Source organism: Elephantulus edwardii, unplaced genomic scaffold (genome assembly GCF_000299155.1).
Source record: "Elephantulus edwardii isolate Elephantulus edwardi_28Jun2011 unplaced genomic scaffold, EleEdw1.0 scaffold00060, whole genome shotgun sequence".
In the NCBI taxonomy this organism is placed as follows: Eukaryota; Metazoa; Chordata; class Mammalia; order Macroscelidea; family Macroscelididae; genus Elephantulus; species Elephantulus edwardii.
Window position 1 is genome coordinate 17,341,875 of NW_006399810.1, and position 27,858 is coordinate 17,369,732.

The following is a 27,858-nucleotide window of genomic DNA, read 5'->3' on the forward strand; positions in this document are numbered from 1 at the left end:
GCTTAAGTAATGCTGAATGAGTTTGGCCCTTTTGATTTTCTGACCCCAGCTCCTTGCACATTTCATTGTAGTATTTTGCTTTGTCATCTCACACTGCCTTTTTGAATCTTCTGTTCAGCTCTTTAGTATCTTAAATTCTTCCTTGTGCTTTGGCTTCTCTATGCTCCAGTGCAATCTTCAGAGTTTCTTCTGACATCCATTTTGGTCTTTTTTTTCTCTTCTGTCTTTGTAATGACCGTTTGCACTCTTCTTGGATGACACATTTGACATCCTCCCACAACTCATTAGGTCTTTGCTCATTAGGGTTCAAAGCCTCAAACCTGTTCCTGAGATGGTTCTGAAATTCAAGTGGGATGAACTCAAAGTATATTTTGGTTCCCGTGAATTCGGTTTAATTTTCCTCCGCTTCAGCTTGAACTTGCATATGACTAGTTGGTGGTCTGTTCCACAGTCAGCTCCGGGACTAGTGTTCACATCTGATATTGAGCTTTAGATTAAGACAGACTAGGAAGAAGAATTTGTCATCCACTTCTGAAATAGCAGGCCTCTGGAAACCCTATGTACAACAGAACACAGGTAAACTAACTGAGAGGGCAATTGAGGTAGAACTTTCAAGTATGGAAATACAAAGGAAGAGGAACAGTTATTTGTAAGCAGACACTAGTGATTGGAACATGCAATGTGAGAACCAGGAATGTGGGAAAATTAGATATTGTTAAGAAAGAAATGGAACGCATAAATATTGACATATTAGGCATTGGAGAGATGAGATGGACTGGCATGGGGCGTTTTGAGTCAGATGATCATATGATATATTACTCCGGAGATGAAAAGATGGGAAAAATGGTGTTGCTTTCATAGTTAGAAAAGTAATTTCTAGATCCGTCTTGAAGTACATCATTGTGACAGGATAATATCCATAAGCTTACAAGGAAGTCCACTGAACACCAGTATCATTCAGATATATGCACCAACAACCAGATCCAAAGAAGAAGAAATAGATGATTTCTACCAACTTTTACAGTCATAGATCAATCAAACATGCAATCAAGATACATTGATAATAATGGGTGACTGGAATGTAAAAGTTGGGCACAGAGAAGAAGAATCAGTAGTTGGAAAACATGGACTTGGTGACACAAATGAAGCTGGAGAGAGAATGATTGAATTTTGTACAATCGAGGAGGAATGTGGCATCAGGATTGGTGGAAGAATTGTCAACAACCTGTGTTATGCAGATGACACAACCCTGCTCGCTGAAACTGAGAAGGACCTGAAGCGCTTGCTGCAGAAGGTCAAGGACTGCAGCCTCCTATATGGATTGAAGTTCAACATCAAGAAAACAAAGATTCTCTCCACTGGGCCAATTGGCAGCGTCAGTATGGATGGTGAAGAGATTGAGATAGTTAACAGTTTTAGTTTGCTTGGCTCCACAGTCAACACTCTTGGTAACAGCAGCCAGGAAATTAACAGATGAATTGCATTGGGAAAGTCAGCTGTAGCAGCCAGGAAATTAACAGATGAATTGCATTGGGAAAGTCAGCTGTGAGGGATCTCTCAAGAGTACTGAAATGCAACGAAGTCTGGCTGGAGATTAAGGTGAGCCTGATTCAGGCTATAGTCTTTGCAATTACATGCTATGCATCAGAGAATTGGACAGTGAATAGGATGATAGAGAATTGATGCCTTTGAGCTTTGGTGCTGAAGAAGAGTGTTGAATATACCATGGACTGCTAGGAAAACAAACAGGTTTGGCCTGGAGAGGGTGAAGCCAGAATGTTCCCTGGAGTCAAGGATTCTGAAACTTCATCTGACATACTTTGGGCATGTTTCAAAGAGGGACTGGTCCTTGGAGAGGGACATCACGTTTGGGAGAATGGAGGGATGGCGCAGGAGAGGAAGACCCTCTATGAGATGGATCGATTCTGTGAGTGGAGTGGTGGGAATGAATGTGTTTGAGACAGCGAGATTGGCACAGGATAGAACGGCATTTAGGGCTCTTGTACGGCATTTAGGTCGCTATGAGTCGCAAACGACTCGATGGCACATAACAACAATAACAATGACTTATTCATTGCAAATACTTTTTTTTTTGTAAATACGTTTTATAAGAAACATAAATGCAGGTTATACACATGGATTTCACCTGATGGTATGCATAGGAATCAGATCTATTACATCTGCGGAAAAAACTGCTGGAGAAGCAAAGCTATTACATCTAATTAAAATATAGTGCCTGGCACAAGATGGGTGCCAATTCAATATTTGGCAACTAAAGAAAGGAGTGAATCTCTACTGCCTGATATAGCAATAGGAAACATAGGGGGAGTCCATGAAATGTTTGCTGGACTTTAAATGCCCTTACTGCCAACCACAGTGTCTACCTCTCTGTGCTCTTATTTAAGGATTTGCTGAATATATTACTCAGCACAAGGCTAAACACATAACAAACCTAAAGCCTATCTAGGGCCCTCAAAAGGCTAAAAGGACAGATGAATGCTTGTGAAATACCAGCTGAGTGAGTGTGCCCCTGAGCTTGGTGGAGGTGCTTGACATGCAGCAAAAGCCCTGGGATGTTGGCTGGTTAAAGTTACTGCAGAGAACCTTGTCTTTCTTGCAGGTGTGGCCCCTGGAACCCGACTCCATCAGGACAAACCTTTGCCCATTTGGGAAGGGTGAGCAGACACTGGCCTGGGTGGCACTGGCTCAGGTGGCTCCATGCCCAGTGCAGTGACCCTGGCCTCTCTCTGCAGACCCCCGTGCTCACCAGAATCTATGGCGTGTCACCCAGCTGCAGTTGCTGCCTCCATTGAGCTGGCGACTGAGTGCACCATGTGAGGAGCTTCAGGCAGAGATGGTGCTGTGCTGGCAGGCACCTCATGGGGGCCCCTGTCAGCCTCTGGTCCCTCCACTGTCCCGGAAAAATGTCACTATCAATGTGAGCTGGGAAGACTGAGGTTCCTGGGTGGGCGCAGGGAAAATGACACGGGTGCCCCTGGTGACTCCTCCCTCCCTTTCTCTGCAGAAGGTCCTGGATTTGCCCTTGTTGCAAGGCCACCCTAATCTCTGTGTTCAGGTGAGATGGGAGCACATGAGCTCAGTGTGGGCCTATACTATTCCCTAGACCGTCAGTGCCCTGATAACTGGAGGACCCAGAACACCCTCTGAAAGTCACTCACTTCTGCCAACCCCCTCATGTCATCAGTGGCAGTGGTAATAGTAACTGCTTCATTGGATGATTGTAAGGCCCAAAGGAAAAAGCTGTGCCTTTGGAATGGGCCCAGATTCAATAAATGTTAGCTGTTTGTCTTATTGCCAGTGTTATCATATTTCTCCACCCTGTGTATTTGGTTCAAAATGTAGTCAACAGGTATTTACTGTCTATGTTCCAGACACTTCTACTGTGTTTTAGGAACTGAATGTATGAATAAGGGAAGTTTATGTTCTAATAGGGAAAGAGAGACAATAAGCATAATGCACAAGTGAAATATGTAACTAAAGGAATGTACACACGATATGCTGTGTGAGGTTTAGCAGTGTCCTGTGGGAAGATGGGGAGGGGTGGTCAGTATCTTAGAGCACCTAGTTAGGTAAGGAGTGAGGCATCTCTCACTTCTTCATAAGGTGTTAGGAACAGAAAGCCCTGTAGCACAGATTATCTCAAAAAGTAGAAAGAAGGAGCGAAGGGTGGGGTCACCCTGTCTATTGTTGTTGTTAGGTGCCATCTAGTGAAGTAAGACTCACTGCAAGCCTATGAACAACGGATCTAAACCCTGTCCTCTCCTGTGCCCTCCTCCTCAACTCTGACATATTTGAGCCCATTGCTGCTAAAGTAGTCAGACTTTCTCTTTGGTCCTTGTAGCCTTGACCCGTGACCTCCCTAGTGCCCTTACTCTGTCCTCCTTTGACCAGGTGAGCAGCTTGGGGAAGTTGCAGCTGGAGAAGTGCCTGTGGACTGGTGAGTGGGGCCTTGGGGCGCTGGAGCCACACTGTAGCAGAGTTAACTCCGTGGAGGGGCTAGCTCCTGGGAATGAAGGTCAAGGCTTGTGAGCAAATGGATGTATAAATGGTACTCCCTGGCAAGACTGGGTCCCACTCAGACTGACCTCTCACCCTTTCCAGACTCGCTGGGGTCCCTCAAGGATGACATGTTGCTGGTGGAGATGCAAGGCCATCATGAAAACAGATCGCTGTGTGCTTTGGAATCTGGTGGCTGCACCCCACTTCCCAGCAGAGCCTTCACGGTGAGCTGGAGACCCTCTCCCACAGCCTGCAGCTCCATCTCCAGCCTGCCCTCAGGGTTCACTCCACCCAGGCAGTTGGCGTGTTGTCCTAAAAGTGTTACACTGTTAACCCAATGGCCACACTTCTGTTGGATCCACCAGCAGCTTTGTGGGAGAAAAGATGGACAGCCTCCTCGCATGCTATTTACAGCCTCCAACACACCCCTAGAGGGTCAGCTCTGAGCTGGTTCCTACACTCAGGCTATGAAAGTTCATACCAAGCCCTGGGCTGCTCTCTGGGATTGGGGTGACTCAGACCTGGACCCTACCGTCAGTGGCAACTGAAGCCTGCGGGTCTCCTCAGAAGAGGAGACTGTCAGGTGACATTCTCCTCCCTTGACTTGGCAGAGGGCAGCTCGCTTTGGAGAGCAACTACTGAGGGACCTGCAGTCAGGCCAGTGTGAACGGGTAAGTAGGTGACCAAAGGCCTAAAACTTTATTCTTGCTTCTCTCTATACCTCTTAGAGCAGTGAGTTTTCCTCCTAAGCCTCCCTGTTGTCCTCCACCCACCCTCTCACCACTAGATGGAAACTGGACTTAAGGCCATTTGTATTGCTTTTCTGTTCAGCCCAGGGGAGGTTACATCTAAAATATGCTCTTAAGGGGCTCACCGCTGCCACTGTTGTGTGCTGCCCAGTTGATTGTCATTCATAGCAACCTCATGTGATAGAGCAGACCTGCCACATAGGATTTTCTAGGTTGTAATCTTTATAGAAGCAGATCTTTCTCATAGGATCCATCTGACATCACCAACAATGTCCCTAAATGTCTTCTAAATCCCACTTGAACTTCTGGCAATTCCTTTCTATGTACTGTTCCAGCCATATCTGAATGATCTTCAGCAGTATTTTTCTTGCATGTGATATCAATTATATTGTTCAATATTTTCCACATTCCATTGGATCACCCTTTTTTGGGAATAGGAACAAATACGGATCTCTTCCAATCTTTTGGCCAGACAGCCATCCTCCAAATTTCCTAGCATAGACCTGTGAGTGCAGCCAAGGCGGCATCTCTTAATTGACACAAGTCAATTGGTATCCCAATGATTTCTGGGGCCTTATTTTCTACCAATACTTTCAATGCAGCTTCCACTTCCTCTTTCGTTACCATTGGCTCCTGTTCATATAGTACTTTCTGAAATGTTTCAGTGTCAGCCAATGCTTTCTGGTACAGTGACTCTGTGTATATCCTACATCTTCTTTTGATACTTTCAATATATTGCCCATAGCACCTTTCAATATTGTGACACAAGGCGTAAATTTGTTTTTCAGTTCTTTCAGTTTGAGAAATGCAGAGTGAGAAAAATGGGAATCCCAGAGCACTTGATTATGCTTGTGAGGAATCTATACCTGGATCAGGAGGCTGTTGTGTGAACACTGCATGGTTTGGAATTGGGAAGGGTTGTATTCTATCTCCAATCTATATGCTGAGCAAATTTTCCAAGAAGCTGGACTCTGAGGAGGAATGTGGCATAAGGATTGGAGGGAGACTCATCAATAACCTGCATTATACAGATGACACAACTTTACTTGCTGAAAGTGAGGAAGACTTGAAGCATTTGTTGCAGAAGATCAAGGAATGCAGTCTTCTGTATGGATTGTGTCTCAGTATCAAGAAAACAAAGATTCTTACCACTGGAACAATAGGCTGTATCATGATGGATGGAGGGGAGATTCAAACTGTCAACAGCTTCATCTTGCTTGGATCCACAATTAGCACCCTTGGTACGAGCAGTCAGGAAATGAGGAGATGCATTGCACTGGGAAAATCTGCAGTTAGGGGCCCTTCCAAATTATTGATGTCAGTTTGAGGACTAAGGTGCATCTGATTCAAGCCATAGTCTTTCCAATTACTAGCTATGTATCCAAGACATGGACAATGAATAAGGATGACAGAAAAAGAATTGATGCCTTTGAGCTGTGGTGTTGGAGAAGAGCACTGAACATCCCATTGATAGCTAAGAGAACAAATAGATATGTCTTGGAGAGGGTGCAGCCAGAGTGCTTTTTGGAGACAGGAATGATGAGACTTTGCCTCACATAATTTGGACTTATTGACAGGAGGTGCTATTCCTTGGAAATAGACATGATGTTAGGAAGGGTGGAGGGTCAGCAGAGGAGAGGAAGACCCTCAACCAGGTGGACTGACTGGGTGCAATGAGCTCTTGTGTGTCAGGAAATGTGAGGATGGCACAGGACAGGGTTCAGATAATTTGTTCATAGGGTCGCTTTGAGTCATACTTGATTCGATGGCCCCTAACAACAACAGTTCAAACTGACTGTGGATTCAAGTAAAATTAAATCATTAAGAACTTCAATCTTTTCTCCATCTTTCATGATGTTGCCTACTGGTCCAGTGGTAAGGACGTTTGTTTTCTTGATGTTGAAATGCAATCAAGACAGAACCAGCTCCCAGGCTGACGCTATTCGACTCCTCCCCATAGTAGTGGGGCGGGGGGTACCCAGATAGGTGCCCGAGCGTGCGGGCGGGCGCGACAAGGAGGGCAGAGGAAACAGGATGTAGTAAATCCCACTCCCTATTAAAAAAAAAAGAAATGCAATCAATACGCTGTAGTTATTGATCTTCTGCTACATGTGCTTCAAGTCCTCCTCAGTTTCAGCAAACTTGGTTGTGTTATCTGTGTAAGACAGATGGTTGCTGAGTCTTCCTCCAGTCTTGAGGCCACATTCTTCTTCATTCATTCTAGTTTCTCAACGTCTTTACTCAGAGTGCAGATTGAATGGCTATGGAAAAGGGACAAAACTCTGTGTTGTACTTCTCCTGATTTTAAATCTTGCACTGTTGCTTTATTCTGTTTGGTCAACTGTTTATTGTTCTATGTTTTGCATGAGCAAATCAAGTGTTCTAGGATTCTCATTGTTAACCATAATTTGTAATGATTCACATAGCCAAAGTTTTTGCATAGTCATTGTGGTATTCTTTACTTTCAGCCAAAATCCATTCATGTCACAACCTCTTCTGAATTTAATTTTAATTACTAGCAGTTGCTTGTCAATGCACTGTTCCAGTTATTTTAAAATAATATTCAGCAAGATTTTACTTTCATGATATTGTTCAATGATTTCTACATTCTATTAAATAACTTTTTTTTTAATGGAAGCAGATATTCACTAGAAGGTCAGTTGGCCAGGTAGCTGTCTTCCAAATTTCTTGACATAGACATGTAAGTATGTTCAGGACTGCATCTATTTGTTGAAACATCTCCATTGATATTCTGTTGATTCCTGAGGGCTTCTTTTTGCCAATGCCTTCTGTGCAGCTTAAACTTCGTTAGTCTTGGTTCTTGATAATATACTATTTCTTGAAATATTTCTTTTTGGGACAGTGACTCTGTTTCCGTTCATCTTCCTCCACTTCTTTTTTTCCTCCATCCGTCGTCTTTGATACTTCTTGTATCATTCAAGATTTTACTTGTAGAATCCTTCAGTATTATAAGTCAAGCCTTGAATTTGTTTTTCTGTTCTTTCAGCTTGAGAAATGCTAAGCATGTTCTTCCCTTTTGGTTTTCTAACTCCAGGTCTTTGCATGTTTTGTTATTAGTTAGGTTCACTGTTGTTGTTGTTAAGTGCCATTGATTCATAGTGACCCTATAAACAATGGATCTGAACCTTGTCCTATCCTATGGCATTTCCATCATCTCTGATATACTCGATCCCATTGTTACAGTCACTGTGTCAATTTTGTTGAGGGTCTTCCTTTCTTTCACTGACTCTCCACCTTTCTAAGCATGATGTCCCTTCCAAGAACAATGCCTTCCAAGGAGGATGCCCCTCCTACAACTTGTCCAAAATGAGACAAAGTTTCACCATCCTTGCCTACAAGGAGCACCCTGGTTGCTCTTCTTCCAGGACAGACTTGTCTTCTCCAATACCACAACTCAAAGGCATCAATTTTTATTTTGTCATCCTTATCATTATCCAACTTGTTCAGATATATAGAAAATAAGTGAAAAGGCCATGGCTTGGATCAGGCACACTTTAGTCTTTTAATTTTTATTTATTCCTTGTTGCACATTTTCTTCCCTCTCCCACCCTCAGTCCACTTTGCAATGTGCCTCTTGTTCCGTATTGTTATATATGCACCTTAGTCTTTAAACTGACATTATAGCTCCTTAACAATGCGGAATGTTCCTTGACAGTGCAGCATGTTTCTTTGAGTTCTTGACTGCTTTGCCAAGGATGTTAATTATGGCCCCAAGCAGGATGAATTAATTGACAATCTCATTTTTTCTCCGTCTATCATGAGATTATTTTCTTGATATTGAAATGTAATCTGTATTGAAAGCTGCAATGTTTGATCTTCTGCAGCAATTGTTTCAAGTCATCCTCACTTTCAGCAAACAAGATCATATCAAATGCATAACACAAGTTTTTGGTGAGTCTTCCTCTAATCTGGATACCACACTCTTCTTTATAGAGCCCAGCCTCTCAAATTATTTGCTCAGCACAAAAGAGGAAGACCCAAGATGAGCTGGATTGCTTTGGAGTCAGTGCTTGGAGTCTGTCAGAGATGATGAGATTAGCTCAGGATAGGGCCAGTTTCAGAGCTAATGTACATAGGGTCACTATGAGTTGCAGGCAACTCGATAGCACATAACAACAACAGGTTGAATAGGTATGGAGAAAGGATACAGCCCTGACATACACCTTTCTTGATTTTGAACCACGTCATGTTCCGTTGCTCTGTTTTGACAACAGTTTCTTGGTCTAGGTATAGGTTTCATGTGAACATAAATTGTTCTGGGATTCCCATTCTTCTCAATGTTAGCCATAATTTGTAAGACCAGGAAATAGATCATGTAATGGGTTCCAAGGAAAGCCAAAAAGATGAGTGGGCCTGATTTGACTTCAAGAAGGCTGCATTACCATAAACAAAGGCAGAGTGATTTGCAGGAACTTGCTGTCTACAGGAGAAACAAATTCAGGCTGGGAACTAGGGGATGGGGATCAGGCTGACTGGAATTTAGATGAACCTCAAGCTTGGCTCTTTGTCTTACAGCTGTGGAATGGCACCTTGGGAGTGCTGTGGGCCTGCCCCATGGACAAGTGTGAGTATTATGAGAGCTACTCTTCCTCTTTTCACAAGAACTCAAACCTTAGCAGGGACCACCTCTTGGGGCAGCACACATAATAGACTTGACCTTCCCTGGGCTCAGATAAACCATAGAGACAGTCTTCCTTCATTCAAAAAACATGGACAAGAGCTTGCAGGGATCCAAGAATGGTCAAAAAGCTACAATCCTAAAAAAAAAAAAAAAAAGCTACAATCCTTAAAAGACTAAAGACCTCATCACCTACATTAAGGATGAGCTATTGAAATGGAAGTGCAAAGTGGACATGCCAGTGTTGTGAATCTCTATGGTATAGACTGTACTAGGTAGGGTGAGGGGCTTAGAGAAGGATTTGGGCTGATCTCTGTAGGCTAAATGAAAAGAGTGTCAATGAATTTAAGTGGGTGGGTGCTTTTTTTAGTAACTCTAAGGTGGACAGCATCGCTGGAGAATCGTGGGCAGACCCTTGTTATGAGGATGGCCCTTTGAGCAGAACAGAAGCTTCCTGAGGGGCCTTGGGCCAAATTTTTATTTTAAAAATATTTCTGGGACTCCCATGTGCTAAATGGATTGAGGGCAAAGCACACAGGGCAGGGACACCAGACAGAAGACCTTTGCTGGGGAACTAGCTCTAGGGCCCAGCATAGCTGAAATAGTATGAGCTAACATTTGAGCACTTAGAGTGCCAGGCACTATGTTGTTTACTTATGTGTTAATAATAAAAAGAGGTTCTAATATTACTTCAATTTTAGAGGTGGAAAGGGGCTGACACAAGGTCAGCCACGAAGATGCATTTATATTTTATATCCTGTCTCTGCCATTCCTGTGCATGGACGTTGAACAAGATATTTCACTTCTTTGAGCCTTGGATGTTCTGAGTGAAATGGGCCCAAGTAAGAGGTCTTTAATTTCTTTTTTCACAGACATTCACAAGCGCTGGGTCCTGGTGTGGTTGGCCTGCATGCTTTTTTTTGCCGTTCTGCTTCTCCTTTTCCTTCTCAGAAAGAATCAAGTGAAAGGTGAGCACTCCCTCTGACTCCAATGAGCAAGACCAGAATGGCCTCTGCCTCTCTCCTCTGACACCCTGGTGGCTGTGGCTCTGGAAAGAGTCCCTGGGTGGGGTTGGCATGCCAGTGCCACTGGCCTAGCGCTCTGCACCCTCAGCCAGCTCTCATCACTGTCTTCTTCCCGGTAGTGACCGTGAGGAGCCGCCGAGCTCTGCTGCTTTACTCTGCGGACGACCGGGCCTTTGAGCGCCTGGTGGGCGCCCTGGCCTCTGCACTGTGCCAGCTGCCACTGCGCGTGGCCGTGGACCTGTGGAGCCGCCAGGACCTGAGCGCGCAGGGTCCTCTAGCCTGGTTCCACGCGCAGCGCCGCCTGACCTTGCAGGAGCGTGGCGTGGTGATCTTGCTCTTCTCGCCCGGGGCCGTGGCGCGGTGCCGCGAGTGGCTGCAGGCGGGTGCGCCCGCCGGGCGGCGCCCTTCGCACGACGCCTTCACCGCCGGGCTCAGCTGCATGCTGCCGGACTTCCTGCAGGGTCGCGCGACTGGCCGCTACGTCGGGGCCTGCTTTGACCGGCTGCTGCCCCCGGACACAGTGCCCGCCCTCTTCCACACTGTGCCGGTCTTCTCGCTGCCCGCGCAGTTGCCCGACTTCCTCGAGGCCCTGCAGGGCCCCGGCGTCCCCCGGCCGGGATCGCTCCGGGACAGGGCAGAGCACGTGGCCCGGGCCCTTCAGCCGGCCCTGGACGGCTGCTTTCGGGCCCCGGGATGTAGTATGGCGCCGGGGCAGGACTCAATTTAATAAAAGGAAGCGCTATTTTTCTATTCGTGGCTCCCACGTGTGTCTCCACTTTTGCAGACGACCAGCATCATCCCTTCCCCCAGGCCCTTTAAAGGCCAGGACAGGTGCACCTCGGCACTGTCTCTGGTTGGCTAGGGCGAAATGACGCAATGGCACCTGGCCCAGGATCATTGGCTGGCGCGTTGGCTCCGCCTCTCCGGGGCAGCGCCCGCGGAGACTGTCTACGCAAGCGGCGGCGACGGCGGCGACGTTAAGGAGGCCCAAGACCGGCGCCCGCGGGCCGGGCTTGCTGGGCGGTGTCTCTACCTCCTCTCCAACTGTGTCGACAGGGTCCAGACCCTTCTCTACCCGGCCTTACCACCTGCGAGGCCCTGAACCTGCCCCTGCTTCTCCTATCCGGACCCCCCTACTGCTTCGGCCCTGCACAGCCAGGATTTAGGCTCCAAAACTACGTGCTGAATCTTTGTCCCTAGTGCCAAAGTCCAGATCACCCTAGGGTAGCGCAGAAAACTGCAGATTCCATTCCTTTATCCCTGAACGCAAATCTTGGCGCCCAGCACCTAAGAATTGACCCTTTCCTTGCTTTGGAGGCCCAGCCCTACAGTAAGCCTCACGCCCTCTGTCCACAGATTGCCCCGTCAGAGAAAAGATGGCCCTGAGGGTCGTATTACCAGTTCTGCTCCTCCGGGGCCTGAGTTTAGGCCTCTTCCTCAGTCTTCTAAAACCAGTCTGGCCCCAGCCGTCTCCACCTCCCCAGGTTTCTCCCCCGCCTGAGCCCCATCCCTGCCATACTTGCCGTGGGCTAGTCGACAGTTTCTACAAGGTGGGTATACCAGCAGCATCTTGGGAAGGGGTCAAGCTTCTGCAGCGCAGTAGCTGGCAGTGGGGAGTGCTGTCACGTGAATTTGCATGGGCTCAACCCAGCGGGGCTGCTTCTCTGCAGTAGATCCTTCAGCAGGTTACTTCCTTGTGCCTCAGTGGGTCAGGTAAATAGTGATAATAAAATGGTAAAAGTCCACGGTGTGCCTGCAGTGTACTCAGGCATTACTCCTTCTCTGTGTCTCCAGGGCCTAGAGAGGACTATTCGAGACAACTTTGGAGGCGGAAACACAGCATGGGAGGAAGAGAAGTTGTCCAAATACAAAGATAGGTAAGGAGCCGGGGCAGGGCAAAGGAGTCCTACACCTCATCTCTCTCTCCCCAGGCTGCTCTGTTGCCTAGAGAGTCTTGGTAAGCACTTACTTATTCAACTAGTATTTTCTGAGAAAAGTATAACAATGAGCAAGGTAAACTAAAACCCATTTTCATGGATCTTACATTCAGATAGAAGATACATTGAATAAATAATGTACCAGAAGAAAAGCAGTCAAGTGGGGTAAGGAACTATAAGACTATGGGGAAGTATGATGTTTTAGCTAAGAGTGTTCAAGGGAGGGCCCATCTGAGATGGTGTGGCATTTGAACAGAAGCCCGATATGAAGAAGCGGGGTATGTCAGGGAAGGGATTGGTGCAGGTGCTAGAATTGAACTTAGTATATTCCAGGAGGAGCTGGCATAGATTGAGCAAAAGGAAGAAGGCAGGAGCCCCATGCCAGAGCAGGTTCACCTGAAGGCTATAGAAAGGAGTGTAGATTTTGTCCCTTGTGTGAAGCTGTGTTTTTAAAAGGCTTTTCAGAGTGCTATGTGGTCAACAAACCATAGTTAAGCTAAAGTTAAAGGAGGAGAAAACAACATGTTGTGACGCAATTTCATATTCTAGGCATGAAGACAGGAAGAGTTAGAGTGGTCACTAATGATGGGCATTGTGAGAGTCAAATGCTGGGTGTCTTCCAGATAGAGCCAATATGACTTGACTGATTCATCATGGAATGTGAGAAAATAAGCAGAATAAAAGAGTCTACTAGATTTTTGGATCTCAGCAACTGGGTAAATAGTAGGATTGTTTCCTGAGATAAAGCTGGAGAAGGAAATGGGTCAGTGTCAGGACTTCTCTTTGAACATGTTGGTCTGAGATATCTACTACATATCTAAATGGAGGTAGAGTTAGAAATCTTGAGTTCAGAAGAGGAGAATGGGAAGAGGAACTTGAGGTCATCAGTACATAGTGTTTAAATGTCATAGGGCAGGATGAGTTTATATAGGAAATGTTGAGAAGAGGCCCAGGCCCTTTCCAGCTTTTTGAAGTTCATTTGAAATAAGGAGTTGGTAAAGAGCTGGAGTTACACAGACCTGGTTACTGTTCTGATCCACTTGCTTTCTGACCTAGGCTGGGTCACTTAACTTTTTTGAGTTCTTTTACCTGTAAAATGCGTAATAGGTGCTCTGTCTGTTTCAAAGAATTGTGGTCAAGTTTAACCCACTAGATTCAAGTGATACCCACTAGAAAGGAAAGATTTTGTTATTCTGGGACATTAGTGATATTTTCTTTCCTCTCAGTGAATATCAGTTTCCTTGTTTGGGAATTGAGACCAAGAAAATCTTCAACTCTCTTAACAGCTTTTATTTCCTTTGAATCATTTTCCTCCTATAGATATATAAGCACTATGCCAAACACTTAAATATATAGTGATATAGTGATGTAAGAGATACTAATTATACATAGCATAAAATTTGCCATTAGTCACATTTAATATGTTCACAATGTTTTGCAACTATCATTACTGAATTTTTTCTTTACCCCAACAGGAAAGCTCAGACCCACTAAACCATCATTCTCCATCTCCCTAGTAACCATCAATCTGATTCCTATTTCTATGGATTTGCAATCTGGTATTTAACCATGTAATGGATAGCCTTTGTGTCTGGCTGCTTTTGCTGGTGGCATAGTGGGTTATGTTTGGGCTACTAACCAAAAGACTGATGCTTCAAATCTACCAGCTGCTCTACTGGGAAAAGATGAAGCAGTCTGCTCTTCTTAAGATTTACTGCATTAGAAACCCAATGGCAGGTCAGAATTTGAGTCAGAATTTATATGTAGGAAGTAGGGTTTTTTGTTTTCTTTCTCTTAGTATCTTATATTTAAGATTCATCTGCACAGTAGCATGAATCAGAACTTCATTCCTTTTGGTAGCTGATTTGTATTCAATTGAATGGCTCTGTCATGTTTTGTTTATCCACAGTTAGATGGCTACAGTACTTGTACATTTTCTCTGCCGTGACTAGTCCTGCTATGAACATTCATGTATAAGTTTTTGTGTGAACACCAGCTTTTGTTTCTTTTGGGTGTGTACCCAAGTGTGGAATTATTGGGGCCTATGGTGTTTTATTTATCTAATGCTGTTAGAACAGTAATACTATGAGTAGTTGACTTAAATATATCCCCTCACCATCATGAGGCTGGAATGTCAAATTCAGGGCATCAATCTAGGGGAAAGCCCTGTCTCTGTGGGCTTTAGGGGAAGGCCCTTGTCTCCTTCAACATCGGGGCTCAGTGTTCTTTGGAGAGCTGCATGTCTTGACATCAGCCTTCTCCTGGGTCTTAGAACTTAATTCAGGGTGCCCAGGTCCAAAGGATGTGCTATGCACTGAGCTTTTCTTACCTGGTGGTCAACCCTGCCCAGGCAAGGGGGCTGGAGATGGGAATGTGAGCTGATCTTTGCTCACTTGTGTAATCTCTTTTATATTAGAAGAGATTGACTCAAGACATTACCCAAGTCAGTAGAAAGCTTCCCACCTCATTAATATCTTGGGGGTTAGGATTTACAGCACTGGAAAGACTGCATGAGGTCACATGTGATAACTCCATGTTTAATGATTTGAAGAGCTGCCAAACTGTTTTCCACAGTAGATGCACTATTTCATATTCCCACCCACAAGGCACAAGCGCTCTAGTTTCTCTCCATGCTTACCAGCACATGATGATGATGTTTTTCACATGATTTTTTTTGTAGGTGAAATAGTGAAGATAAATTTATTAAAGTTACATCTCCAAAGGGACAGACCTCCCTCCTTGAAAGGAAATAGAGAGGCTACTTGATGTATTTTTAATTATATATACCCAGTAAGGTATTATAATTCATTGTACATAAGTAAGAGAGTTCTGGTGACCTACTGGTAAGAAGCTTTGGTACAATCCAAAAGGCATACAATTCTTTTTTTTTTTTAATTTAGGTTGTTTATTTTTCATTTCAATGAACATCTACAGAGATTTTGGGATTCCATTCATTCATTGTTGCACCCTTCTTCCCACACAAACCCCTCCCCCCTCCCCCCCCCTTTTGCTCCTCTCCTTGAAAAGCAAAAGAAAAACTCCCTCATTGGTACACAATCCCCCCTGCACCTCCCCAAACCCCACCCCTACCCCCAAATATAATCCACTCTGCAACCCTCATTGCATACTCCTACGATAAAAATAATGCCCTAAAATATAATACTTTTAGACTATTCTCTCCCCCATAGACTTCAATGCCGTAAACATATTTCATCCAGTTTTTCTCAGTCTTACCCCCACCCCAATGCCAGCCTCATTCTACAACAGTGGTACCATGTAGCATTTGTCCCTTTGTGACTGAGATACCTCACTCAGCATAATGTCCTCCAGGGTCACCCATTTTGAATAATATTGCATGAGTTCCTTGTTTTTCAATGCAGCATAGTATTCCATTGTGTGAATATACCACAGCTTCTCTACCCATTCGTTTGTTGATGGGCATTTAGGTTGTTTCCAACTCCTTGCTATTGTAAACAAAGCCGCGATAAACATGGGTATACATATATCTACTTGGATGTCATTTATGGTCTCTTTAGGGTATATTCCCAGTAGTGGAATTGCTGGGTCAAATGGTATCTTTATTTGCAACTTTTTGAGAAAGCTCCACAATGCTTTCCACAGTGGTTGCACCATTTTACACTCCCACCAATAGTGAATAAGGGTTCCAGTCTCTCTACAACCTCGCCAGCATTTGTTGCTTGCTGTTCTGTTAAATTTTGCTAGTCTTACTGGAGTGAGATGATATCTCATGGTTGTCTTGATTTGCATCTCTCTCAGGGCTAGGGATTTTGAACATTTCTTCATGTGCTTGTTGGCCATCTGAATGTCTTCCTTGGTGAAGTGTCTGTTCATATCCTGTGCCCATTTTTCAATTGGATTATTCTCCTTTATCTTGTTGTGGTGCTCGAGTATTTTATAAATTCTAGATATAAGTCCCTTGTCTGACATGTCATTACCAAAAACTTTTTCCCAGTCTGTGGCTTCCCTTTTTACCCTGTTAGAGAAGTTTCTGGATGCGCATAGGGATTTGATTCTTAGAAGGTCCCATTCATCTATTTTATCTTCTCCTGGTTGTAAATTTTTCAGAATACTGGGAAGACTCTTTATGTTGTGGATTAGGACTACTAAAGTTTTTCCAAGCTTTTCTTGAATGAAGTTTACAGTCCTTGGTTTTAGTCCTAGGTCCATGATCCACCTTGAGTTGGTTTTTGTATATGGAGTGAGGTGGGGATCTTGTTTAATTCTTCTGCAGATAGTTTTCCAATTTTGCCAACACCGTTTGTTAAAAAGGCTGTCATTTCCCCACCTAACTGATTTCATCTCTTTGTCAAAAATCAATTGCCCATAAATAGATGGGCTGATTTTCGGGTTCTCAATTCTATTCCATTGATCTATGTGTCTGTCATTGTACCAGTACCATGCTGTCTTGACTACCACGGCAGTGTAGTAGGATTTTAAGTCAGGGAGTGAGATGCCTCCTACCGTTTTTCTATTTTTAGGAGTGCTTTGCTTATTCGTGGCTTCTTTCCATTCCAAATGAAGCTGGAGATTGCCTTTTCCATCTCATTGAAGAATGAAATTGGTATTTGTATTGGGATTGCATTGAACGTGTATATTGCCTTTGGTAGTATTGCCATTTTCACAACATTAAGCCTTCCTATCCATGAGCAGAAAATATTTTTCCACTTCTCTAGGCTTTTTTTTTGTTTCTTGTAATAATGTTTTGTAATTTTCTTTGAATAGATCTTTTGTGCTTCTAGTTATATTTACTCCCAAATATTTAATCTTGTGATTAGCTATTGTGAAGGGTATTGCTTTTCTTAGCTCCAGCTCTGTATTTTCTCAAGGCATACAATTCTAATCCATCAGCTACTACATGGGAGAAGGATGGGTAGTCTTCTCCTGTGTGATTCACAGCTTCTGAAAACTTGGTAGATGATCAGCTGTGAGTCAGTTATTGCACACAACAATGAACAATGTACAGATGTAGAGAATTTAAGCATCTTGTAACAAACCTATAGAGGTGATATTGTCCTCCTTTACAAATGAGGAAACAGAGGTTAAGTGACTCTCCTAAAGTGACAGAACTAGATTCGAACTCTGATCTCTTCTCTGGGCACAAGGAGTGGAAGAAGATGGCCAGGAAGGGTGGGGGCAGAGTGGAGCATGCTTTCCCCAACATGTCTTGTCCGGTCAGTGAGACCCGCCTGGTGGAGGTGCTGGAGGGTGTATGCAGCAAGTCAGACTTTGAGTGTCACCGGCTGCTGGAGCTGAGTGAGGAGCTGGTGGAGTCCTGGTGGTTTCACAGGTAAATAGTGTGTGGGAAAGAGGCTTCCCCCTGAGGGAGCCACAGGCTGGCCAGGGTAGTGACACACTCTAGGGAGTGTGTGCAGGTTTACTTTCCTTTTCCAAACCCAAATCTACTGAAGCCTGGCGAGGGAACCCAAGCTCCCCTTCTGAGCCTCAAGTTTACCCCTCTGCCACAAAGTCTGGTGGCCTTAAGGATCTTGCATGCATGATGGGTTGTGTCACAAACACATGGGAGGCTAGGAGTCAGGGTCAGAGGGCATGGACAGCAGCCTGACCCTCCCTCTCCGCTGCCCCTTTTTTTGTCCCTTCCTCAGGCAGCAGGAGGCCCCAGACCTCTTCCAGTGGCTCTGCTCAGATTCCCTGAAACTCTGCTGCCCTGCAGGCACCTTTGGTCCCTCCTGCCTGGGTGAGTCTCAAGTTCCTCCTGTGGATGGGACGTCTGGGAAGGGTCAGCCAGGGCTATGGACTTAGTCCTGATTCTCTAGAAGGTTGTCTGATCTCAGGAGCTTAGATATCCTCCCTGGACTGTTTTTGCTTGCCTCAGGTTGGTTATCGCCTGCAGTTCAGTGAGGGAGGCGGGACATTGAAACAAAGGTATGGCTGGATTGCGTCAGATGTGGCTATGCGTCTGACCATTCGTTACAGAAAATGCTGACCCCTGGCCTCTCATTTTCAGTGCTTAGATGGGCCAAGCCCTGTCCCCTGGCTGCCTTCCCAGGGAAGAGCATATAACCCCCTTGATATCTTGCCTACAGCTTGTCCTGGGGGTGCAGAGAAGCCCTGCGGAGGCTATGGGCAGTGTGAAGGGGAAGGGACCCGAGGGGGCAGCGGGCGCTGCACCTGCCAAGCTGGTTACGGGGGTGAAGCATGTGGCCAGTGTGGCCTTGGCTACTTTGAGGCAGAGCGCAACTCCAGCCATCTGGTATGTTCGGGTAGGTAGCCACGGGTATGGTACTGGGGAGGGGCAAGGGTAGTATCCACTTGCCCTTCCTCATCCTCCCCCCCATTCCACCAGCTTGCTTTGGCCCATGTGCTCGCTGCTCAGGACCTGAGGAATCTCACTGTTTGCAGTGCCGAAAGGGCTGGGCCCTGCATCACCTCAAGTGTGTAGGTGAGTGGGCTTCTCAACACACATATCTGTGCCTGGGCTCAAGTGGCACTCTCCCCACCTTCATCCCCGCATTCGTCTTGGGAGGAAGCCAGAAAGGTAGGTAGGAGTTTCCAGTACAGACTAGTCTGCGGGCAGTGAGAGAAGTACCAGGTCCACCTTCAGTGGGAGAACTGGTGGGGACTCAGGAAAGGCTTCTTGGAAGAAGTGTCAGTGTGCCAAGTTTTGACAATTGAGATAGGGTGAAGCCAGGGAAATGAGGTTACTGAATTTGGGGTTCAAGACTTGGTTTTCTTGGCTCATGCAGTCTAAGGTAGAAGGCTAAGTTGGTGTAACAAACTATTATAGCTTAAAGAATATAGGTTTCATTTTTTTTTCCTCATGTCACAGTCACAGCATGAGTGGTCCAGGCTATCAAAGAAGGAAGTTCTATTTACCACAGTCCCTCCGAGATTTAGGTTCCCCCTTACTGGTCAGCCATCTTCTTGCTGCATGTTTGAGGCTGGTCATGGGCTCCTCCAAGTCCCGTATTCTCAGGAAGTGAGGAGGGGAAGAAAATGGGGAGAAGTCCGAGTCTGTTGTTTTAAAGCCAAGCTAAAATGTATCACTTCTGTTTGTACTCTTAAGGCCATCAATCGGTCTTCCCTGACTACATTTAGCTGCAAGGAAGGCTGGGAAATGGAGTCTTACACAGCCTTGAGACCAGTACCAGTGCTGCTTGGTTATTGGGTTTTGCTTCCTCTGTCAATACCATTCAGTTCTGGGCAAGTGCATTCCCTCCCTTCCCTGGCCTCAGCTTTGCTGTAATGTAAGAACTGAAGTCTCCCCTTTGTCCTGCCTGCCTCTTACAGACATTGACGAGTGTGGCACAGAGCGAGCCAGCTGTGGAGCTAACCAATTCTGTGTGAACTCGGAGGGCGCCTACGAGTGCCGAGGTCAGTGTCCATTCTGTAGAGGGCATATGAAGAGATTAGGGGCCCTCGTCCATGCCTGTCCTGCCACCACCCCCTGAGGCCTTACTTGGAGAGCACAGCTCTCTTGGGCCCAAGATGGCTCTCATTCTTATCTCTCTTGCCCCCCTCAGATTGTGCCAAGGCTTGCCTGGGTTGTATGGGAGCAGGCCCTGGCCGCTGTAAGAAGTGCAGCCCCGGCTACCAGCAGGTGGGCTCCAAGTGTCTCGGTAAGTCTCGCCCTTCTTTCATCCTCCAGGTTGAGAGGGGACTGGGAAGTAGGGAAGGAGGAGGGCAGTGTCAGGATGAAATAGAGATGGAGTCAGGGTGCTCAGGATTCTTACTGCTACTCTCTCTCCCTCGAGATGTGGATGAATGTGAGACAGAAGTCTGTCCAGGAGCAAATGAGCAGTGTGAGAACACAGAGGGCAGTTATCGCTGTGTCTGTGCCGAGGGCTACAAACATCAGGAGGGCATTTGCGTGAAGGAGCTGGTCCCAGGTGAGCCTAACATGGTCTCCAGAGACCTTCCAGGGAAGGCAAGGCCTCATCTGGGAGAGAGCAGGCAAACTCCTTCCCCAGATAGTTCCAGGCCCTGCCTGTCTCCCACGTTTACCCCTGTGTCAGAGATTATACAGAGAACCAGGACCTCTAGCTGATCTTGCAGCTGGTTTCTAGTGTACTTACATCCCAGGGTAGAAAGAACTTGCTGCTTTCCCAAGCCTGTTTCCTCATCTGCCAGTGGAACTAATTTTTGCCCTGGTTCTGCCTGCTGAGAGCTGCTATAGGCAGTAGACTGTGGTAAGACAAATAAGGATTACAGTGACAACTTTTTATTTCTTCCTGTGTGTCTCAAGCACTTGTTAAAATTTATTTCATGATCCTTCAAACTACTTGGTTTTTTGTTTCCCTCAGGCCACCTGATAGTAATTATTCTTATCCCCATTGTACATCTTAGAAAACTAAGATGTGAAGAGGTAAAGCACCTCGTCCAGGCCACAGAGGGAGCAGATTGCAGGCTGGGCTTCCCACTGGATGGCGTGGGGCAGATCTCTTCAGTTCTCTGAGCCTGGTTCCTATTTATCAAAGCAGTGACTGTCCTCCAGAGTTATTCTGAGCAGGAAGCAATGTGCACATCCCCTGTATGCTGGGCAAGCATGGCAGCTGTGACAGACAGGTGTGGGAGGCCCTGGGATGTTTCAGAACTCTGGAAAGGGCAGGAGTGACAAGTGGTAGCTTCTGTCCCTCTGCAGAGCCAGCAGGCTTCTTCTCAGAGATGACGGAGGATGAGTTAGTGGTGCTGCAGCAGATGTTCTTTGGTGTCATCATCTGTGCACTGGCTACGCTGGCCGCCAAGGGTGACTTGGTCTTCACTGCCATCTTCATCGGTGCCGTGGCTGCCATGACTGGCTACTGGTTGTCTGAGCGCAGTGACCGAGTGTTGGAGGGCTTCATCAAGGGCAGATAGTCTCTTCTGCCACCTGCAGAATCTTGCTACCTGGGCTACCCCAGGCATCAGGCCTCTTCCCCCCTTAAACACGAGAAGCCGCTTGGTTTCTTTTTGAGAATGAAATTAGCACCCTCTGCCCACCTATGGGGCAGCCCAGATGCCAGGCCTGGGCAGGAGAGGCCCCAGGATGAAAAAGTAGCCTGAAGGTGGGTGCTAGGAGATCGCATCCTACAGGGCTGGACTGACTTCATGGGGGTGTGAGTTTTTAAGGAGTTTCTCCTTAAAGTGGCCAAGAGTGAGCTTTGACTCCTGCCCAGGATGGAGGGTAGAATCTAGGCAGGGTTGGGGTCATGGTAGCCCCTCCTGCCCACTGCATGCTGCCTGCTCATGTCCCTTCCCCCCTCCTTTAGCCATTGAACTATTTATTCATCTCAGGAAATAAACAAAGGTCTTGGAAAATGGAGACGTTGAAGCATTGCTGCCTGCTACCCACTCCCCCACAGCCATTCCACCATTTCCCAGGACTTTGGCCTTCTAAATATCTAGAAAGATGAGGGAGAATGGAGGAAAGGCTCAGCTCTGAATCAGTGTTAGGAGATGGAGAAAGGAAGAACTAGGCTTAGGAAGAGAGTTTGCTGGATTCAGTAGCAGCTTTGCTATTTGCTGAAGGATCCTGAACAAAGGGCTTTCTCTGCCGAGGCAACTCTTCTCATCTACAGAATGGGCATGGTGATGCTTTCCATTCAATCTGATTGATTATGAATGTGCAGCATCAGAGCCAGTGTACAAGAGCTGATCAGTGAGGCTGATGGCCTTGAAGGGACCCCATGCCCTTTCCTGTGGAAGTTGGCCTAGGCAAGCTGGCCTTGTTGGGAATAGGGGTGTCCCTTTCCTGCTGGGTGTGTGTGTGTTTCTGATTGTGCTAGAGGCAGGTGTGAGCCAAGCCCCAAGGGTTTATTTCTTTGGCACAAAGAGCAGTCCCACCCAACAAGCAAGCCACATCTATCCACCTTGGGGACACTGGGGGGGGTGCTTGGTTCCCATATCCCAAGTCCATGCACATTCATCCTGTATCCCGCCCAAATGCGGCCTTTGTGCAAAATACATATTTTGTGCTGAAAAACAAAAGACCCACCACCAACAAAACCCTGGGTGGGGCAGGTTGACTCCTGGCTTTCTCAGTAGCTTCAGTCAGTGGGGCATGGTCCAGGAGGCTGTTTTCCAAACACGTCATTGTCCGTGGGCCACATGGTCCCACCTCTGGGAACAGGATCCCATCCCGCTGCCAGTGTGCCCTCAGAGCTCGATGGTGTCACTGGAGGCACTGCGGGAGTCCCCGGGTTTGCGGGGCTGGGCCTCGCCCTGAGCCTCCACAGGTCTACCAGGGGCAGAGGCCTGGGCAGAAGACGGAGCAGGCAGCAGCTGTACCGTGCTGGGCAGCTCGTCCAGTGGCAGGCTGTCCACCGACGAAAGGCCGTGGCGCCACGGGTTCCAGCTGATCTTGAGCGAGCCCCGCGACATGCTGTCTAGGGAGCTGCCTGACACCACCGCCTGGTCGATCTCGTCCATCACGTGCTGTGGGACCGGCCCACGCACACGCACGTCACTGAGCGAGCGGCAGCGGCCACGCAGGAGCGAAGAGCTGCCCCTGTCCAGCTCGCTGTCGGGGTGGCTGCCCCGGCGCAGCCACGGAGCACCCTCGGGCTGCGAGAGCGGGCCACGAAGCCCGCACCTCTGGAACACGCTGTCCCGTACCAGATGCTCGCGGAAGAGCGCTGCGTCGATGCTTCTGCTCAGATTAATGGGTGATGGTGGCCGGATGTCCAGTTCACTCAGTGATGGTGTCACGCTGTTGCGGGACAGGACCGGAACACCCTGGGTACCCTGGCCTAGAGATGCCGCAGAGCCCCAGGCTCCAGAATGGGGTGTGACAGGCAGCCTGCCTTCCGCAGGGTTTCGAATGAGACTCTTGCTGATGTCCAAGCTGCCTGCACCCACGCCACTGGGTCCTGCATAGCAGTTGTTTGGTGTCTCGGGCACTTCGCTCTTGCCTGATGGCGCAGGACATGCCAGGCGTAGCAGTTTCGCCCAACAAGCGTGCTCTGTGGGTGGCCTAGGCCTCGCAGCAGCCACAGCCGCCAGGGCCAGGGCCAGAGCCCAAGTCAGCTCCAGCAGGCGCAACCAGAAGTGAACACCCCACCAGGCCCATGAAAAGCGTCCCACTCGGCCTGGGCTTGGGTACAGCCACAGCGCAGCTGCCAATTGCAGTCCACTGGCCAGCAACCCCAGTGCACCCGCCACAGCCAGCAGTCGTGGTCCGGGGCTGGTATCCCAGCCATGGGGCCTCTCCAACAGGCGGCGCCTGCACAGACAGAGGGTGCCCAGAGCCACTGCTGCACCCCAGGCGCACGATAAGCCTTGTAGTAGGAAGTTGAGCACAGGTATAGGGGACAGAAGGTCAGCAGCCAGCAGCCCAACGCCATGCACCGACGCTAACACGCCCAGCAGAAGGGGGTTTTGCAGCGGTGGTGGCAGCCCCGCACCCAGGCCGAGAAGGGTCAGGGCCGCTAGCGCAGTGACCAACAAGGGGTACGGCAAGTTGTAGAGCATCAGGCCTGCCCGCACACCCAGCCGTGCCTGAGAACCATAAGGGTCAGTGAGCATGTAGACTGATCTGAGAATTGAAGCCACTAGCACCAGTACTGAAGCCACCAGTGCCAGACGAGGCTCTGCTGGGGCGGCTACCAGTGTGGCTAGTGCCAACAACACTGGCACCAGGAAAAGCGTCCCCACCCCATAGACGTGCAGTTCCCAGGAAAAGCTCAGTACCCGCCGCAGGGGTCCCCAGAGCAGGGGAGGCGCAGTGACGTTGGCTGGAGGACTGGAGGCCAGGGCTGGTGCAATAGAGCTACCGGAGGGCTCTGGTGGGAGAGGCTGAGCCAGGGCTCGCTGAGTTGTGACTCGAATGAGACCCCTGCGGGAAGTTGAGGGAGCCTGCACAGGGGGTGCTGGAGGATGGCTTTGGGGGCGGCCGGGCCACTCCTCAACTTCATCTGAAATAATAACAGAACATCTCTTTAAAACATGGTTTTGATTTCTTATAATTTTCTAGTGTGATGAGCAGGTAACTATAAACATATTTGTAAAATAGGGCTGATGACCCTACCTTCCTCATTGCATGGGGAGAATTCAATGTTTAATAGTGCCCAACAGGTGCTGAATGGATGCAAGGCATCGTTGTATTAACAATACTTACTGCAGCAGTTCTCACCATGACTGCATATCACAATCACCTGACACAAGCCGAATCAGAACCTCCTGGGATGGGGCCAGGGCATTGGATCTTTTTACACTCCAGAGCATGAAAAACACTCAAGTTACATAAAAGAACATTCTAGCTGCCAAAACACAAACGGTACATCGCAAAGCATCTAGTAATGATTTATTATGCTAACCAGTTTGTTCCCATTTATCCCTCCCTGCCCACATAGTAGATGCCTCTTGCAGGCTTTTCCACATTGGACAGAGTCCTCTCTCCCTAAAACCACAGCCATGCTCTCACCTGGCTGCAGAGCTCCCACGGGGCTCTCTGTTAGATTTCTAGCCATGCCAGGGTCTGAGAGGCCAGGAATTGGGGACTTGGAAGAGCCTGGAACCTCCATTGCCCCTCTCACTTGCTGAGGAGAGATAGGGTCTGCTCCATTCATTGCTGCTATCTCTGGAATGACAAAGCAGTAACCACTTTGCCTGGCCCTCTCTCATGTCCCAGTGTCACCTCATTTGTCAGAATGAGGAAAATGAGACTGAGCAGGACCAAAGTTTACACAGAAACTGGGATACCCAGCTGCCACACAACACTGCCCACTCCCAGCCCTACCCCTATTTCCTCTTGATACTTACCTGGCTCGGGGTGTCTATCAGGAGCCTCTAAAGACGGAGGACCCGGGAGCTGGAGTCCTGGGGAGCCTTTTGCGTCAGAGAGGTCAGTCTCTGTGAGCGGAGGTGCTGGAAAGCCAATGTTCTGGTTGCCCCCAACCTTCTTGGGGAGTTCAACCTGCAGCTCCTCAGCAGTAGGAAGGCTTCTGGCCAATCCTAAATCTGGTTGGGCCTCAGGACCCTGAGAGGATGTCCCTTCAACTGAGGACATGGAGTCAACATTAGGGGCTGCAAGTTCCTGCTGGGTGAAGGTTGGGCCTCCAACTGCCTTTTCCACATCTTCCTCATCCTCACCCAGTTTGGGCAGAATTGGTCCCCGGCTAGTGTCTGAGTGGGTCCTGAGAGTTCGGGAAGGGCCCTGGTTGTTCGAGGACAAAGTCTCTGCAAAGGTGATGTTGGTCTTGGTTGTCAGAGCTCCGTCTCTAGGTGGTTGCTGCCCTGCCTGGCCTGCAGGCTCCTCTGGGGAAGCTGGGACTGAGGCTACCCCAGGCTGGTGTCTGGGAGTTGTGGGAAGAAAAGTCAGATGAGGAGACTCCAGTGGATGAGGGGACAGTGCTTCTTGCTCCAGAGGCTCCTGGGGGTCAAGGGGCCCTGTCCATCCCTGAGAGCCAAGCCCACGAGGAGTCTGGAGGTCATAAGGGACTGGGAGAGCTTCTCTCTGAACTTCTTGAGCTGCTGTTGGCCCATGCAGTGCTGGACCATAGGGAGTGTCAGCAAATTTTTTAGGCTTCTCCTTTGAAGGGCCCTGGGGAGCACCAAAGTTCCAGGGGTTCTCATCTTTGGGGTTCTCCCAAAGGACATTAAGGGCCTGGGACTTTGTACCCATTGTGCCTGTGGGCTGAGCTGGAACCAGGTGTGGTTTGGAGGCCTCAAGAGGCCTGGGAAAGCCCCTGTCCAGGGCTGGGCCAGCCCCTAGGGATGGCAGCACCAACAGCAGCAGAAGGCCACATGCCAGGAAGGTCATGGTCCACACCACTGTCTGGGCCTAGAGATCTCAATGGATGAGCCTAAAACAAAACAAAACAAAAAAACCAACACAACCCCACAACCAAAAACACACACAGAAAAAGGACAGGATGTAAGGGGTTAGGGGTTCCCGTATCTATCTGAAAGGGGTAAGTGGAAAGGAAAAGACTGAAATGAGGCAGTTGATTCTCTGTGGCCCTGCTGTCTTCCTTCCTACTCAACCTCTCCATCCACCCAGATAGACTTTTTTAAAAATGTCTCTCTTGTCACGTCACTTGTCCTGCTTCAAACCTTCAAAGGCACTACCTTGTCCTTGGGAGAGAACATTAATCCTTATCCTCACCTTCCAAGGCCACTCCAGGCTTCTCACCTGCCCTCTCTTTAGGACTATTTGGTGCCACAGGCCTCTGCTCCTACTGTCCCCTCAACCTGGAGGCCCTGTCCTTTCTCCTTCATTTGAAATCCTATTTTTGAAGGCTCAGCTCCAACATTAGTAAGGTGCAAAAGGGCAGGCACATGCTCCTGAATTCAAAGAGAGCTCTGGGCTTGAATCCCAGCATTACCTGGTGAATTGCCTCTCTTGTATTGCAGTTTTCCCATCTGTAAGGTTGGAAAAACTCCTGTAAGACTCTTAAGATTTAAATGTTAAGACATAGACAAGAGGCTAATTTACAAAGGGCATACCAGGAAGGCCTCTCTGAAATGATATTTAAATGTAGAATAAGAAGGAACCATCCATTTGAAGATGTGAGATATGGCAGACAGTAGCAAGTGCAAAGGCTGTGATGAGCAAAAGCAGTGATGAGCTGGATGAGTTAAAAAAATTAAGAAAGCCAATGTTACTGAGGCACAGCAACTGGACAAAATAGGAAAGGGAGATGAAATCAGTAAGGAGGCCAGGGGCTAGATCACTAGTAGTCTTATAGGCTCCATTAATGTACTCATACTTTATTCTAAGTGCCACAGGGAGCCATTGGTAAGCAGTGACAAAATATGATTATAATTAGTGTTTTTAGAAAGGGAAATGGGGAGAGCTCTGGTGGCAAGAAGGTGAGCTGCAATCCTGAAGGCAGGATTTAGATTCTGGTGAATTCAGATCCACCAGATGCTCTGCTAGAGAAGGAGGGGAAATCTCCTCCTGTGCCAGTCAGATGTGATTTGATGGTACAAAGAAAGGGGCGGGGGGAGGAGGAGGAGGGAGGGAGGCAGTAAGGAAGGAAGGAAGGGCCAGACACACACCCAGGTAAGATTCAATGGTGGCTCATTTCGGCTTAGACATCATACCTCTTCCAGGAAGTCTTCCTCCCTAGACTTCCCTGAGTACTAGTTACCTGGGAATAATCTTATTTCCCCCACAGTGGAAAAAATCTGTTGTCAAGGACCTTGCTAAAGTGTTGAGGAGCAATACTGTCAATTTAAAGACCAAGGTGCACCTGATCCAAATCATGGTCTTTTCAATTTCTTGCTATGTATTTGAAGTTGGATGGTAAAAAAGATGACAAAAGAATTGATGCCATTGAGCTGTGATGCTGGAGAAGAGTAAAGAATATCCCATGGACTTAAACCAAATATGTCTTATAGAAAGTACAATCAAGTGCTCGTTGGAGGCAGGCCTGATGAAGTTCTGTCTCAGATAATTTGGGCATGTTGTTAGGAAGGGATAGTCCTTGGAAAAGGTCATGATGCTTGAAAGGGTGAAGGGTCAGAGAAAGAGGACACTCAACCAGATGAATTGACACAGTGACTGCAGCAATGGGCTCTAGTGTGTC

General features: G+C 47.6%; 3 protein-coding genes across 3 annotated transcripts in view; 2 read left to right on the forward strand and 1 right to left on the reverse strand.

The window, feature by feature from the left end:
• Nucleotides 1–11,252, forward strand: part of IL17RC (interleukin 17 receptor C) — a 25,936-nt gene extending 14,684 nt beyond the window's left edge. The window contains exons 10-19 of the mRNA XM_006887696.1: nucleotides 2,621–2,675; nucleotides 2,754–2,938; nucleotides 3,026–3,076; nucleotides 3,913–3,958; nucleotides 4,123–4,244; nucleotides 4,632–4,691; nucleotides 9,306–9,354; nucleotides 10,281–10,376; nucleotides 10,553–11,128; nucleotides 11,218–11,252. Of these exons, the coding sequence (XP_006887758.1) occupies nucleotides 2,621–2,675; nucleotides 2,754–2,938; nucleotides 3,026–3,076; nucleotides 3,913–3,958; nucleotides 4,123–4,244; nucleotides 4,632–4,691; nucleotides 9,306–9,354; nucleotides 10,281–10,376; nucleotides 10,553–11,128; nucleotides 11,218–11,252 (1,275 nt within the window). The remainder of the gene's footprint in view (nucleotides 1–2,620; nucleotides 2,676–2,753; nucleotides 2,939–3,025; nucleotides 3,077–3,912; nucleotides 3,959–4,122; nucleotides 4,245–4,631; nucleotides 4,692–9,305; nucleotides 9,355–10,280; nucleotides 10,377–10,552; nucleotides 11,129–11,217) is intronic.
• Nucleotides 11,253–11,301: 49 nt separating this feature from the next.
• Nucleotides 11,302–21,205, forward strand: CRELD1 (cysteine-rich with EGF-like domains 1). The gene is made up of 11 exons (XM_006887697.1): nucleotides 11,302–11,479; nucleotides 11,790–11,983; nucleotides 12,228–12,310; nucleotides 17,568–17,678; nucleotides 17,995–18,086; nucleotides 18,436–18,612; nucleotides 18,696–18,791; nucleotides 19,640–19,723; nucleotides 19,873–19,968; nucleotides 20,104–20,238; nucleotides 20,991–21,205. Exons 1-11 carry the CDS (start codon nucleotides 11,302–11,304, stop codon nucleotides 21,203–21,205), a joined length of 1,461 nt encoding a protein of 486 aa, XP_006887759.1.
• A 1,278-nt stretch (nucleotides 21,206–22,483) lies between these two features.
• Nucleotides 22,484–26,087, reverse strand: PRRT3 (proline-rich transmembrane protein 3). The gene is made up of 3 exons (XM_006887698.1): nucleotides 25,088–26,087; nucleotides 24,750–24,905; nucleotides 22,484–24,240 (listed from the first exon to the last, which is right to left on the reverse strand). The coding sequence occupies exons 1-3, from the start codon at nucleotides 26,085–26,087 to the stop codon at nucleotides 22,484–22,486; spliced, it is 2,913 nt and encodes a 970-aa protein (XP_006887760.1).
• Between the last annotated feature and the right edge of the window lie 1,771 nt (nucleotides 26,088–27,858).

Bases quoted from the DNA above. Each gene is read 5' to 3' on its own strand.
- CRELD1 (XM_006887697.1), top strand. From the start codon at position 11,302: ATGACGCAATGGCACCTGGCCCAGGATCATTGGCTGGCGCGTTGGCTC. The intron at 12,311-17,567 runs GTAAGGAGCCGG...TTGTCCGGTCAG, and splicing joins TTGTCCAAATACAAAGATAG to TGAGACCCGCCTGGTGGAGG. The intron at 19,724-19,872 runs GTCAGTGTCCAT...TGCCCCCCTCAG, and splicing joins GGGCGCCTACGAGTGCCGAG to ATTGTGCCAAGGCTTGCCTG.
- PRRT3 (XM_006887698.1), bottom strand. From the start codon at position 26,087: ATGACCTTCCTGGCATGTGGCCTTCTGCTGCTGTTGGTGCTGCCATCC. The intron at 24,906-25,087 runs GTAAGTATCAAG...TTGTCATTCCAG, and splicing joins TGATAGACACCCCGAGCCAG to AGATAGCAGCAATGAATGGA. The intron at 24,241-24,749 runs GTGAGAGCATGG...TTATTATTTCAG, and splicing joins CGTGGGAGCTCTGCAGCCAG to ATGAAGTTGAGGAGTGGCCC.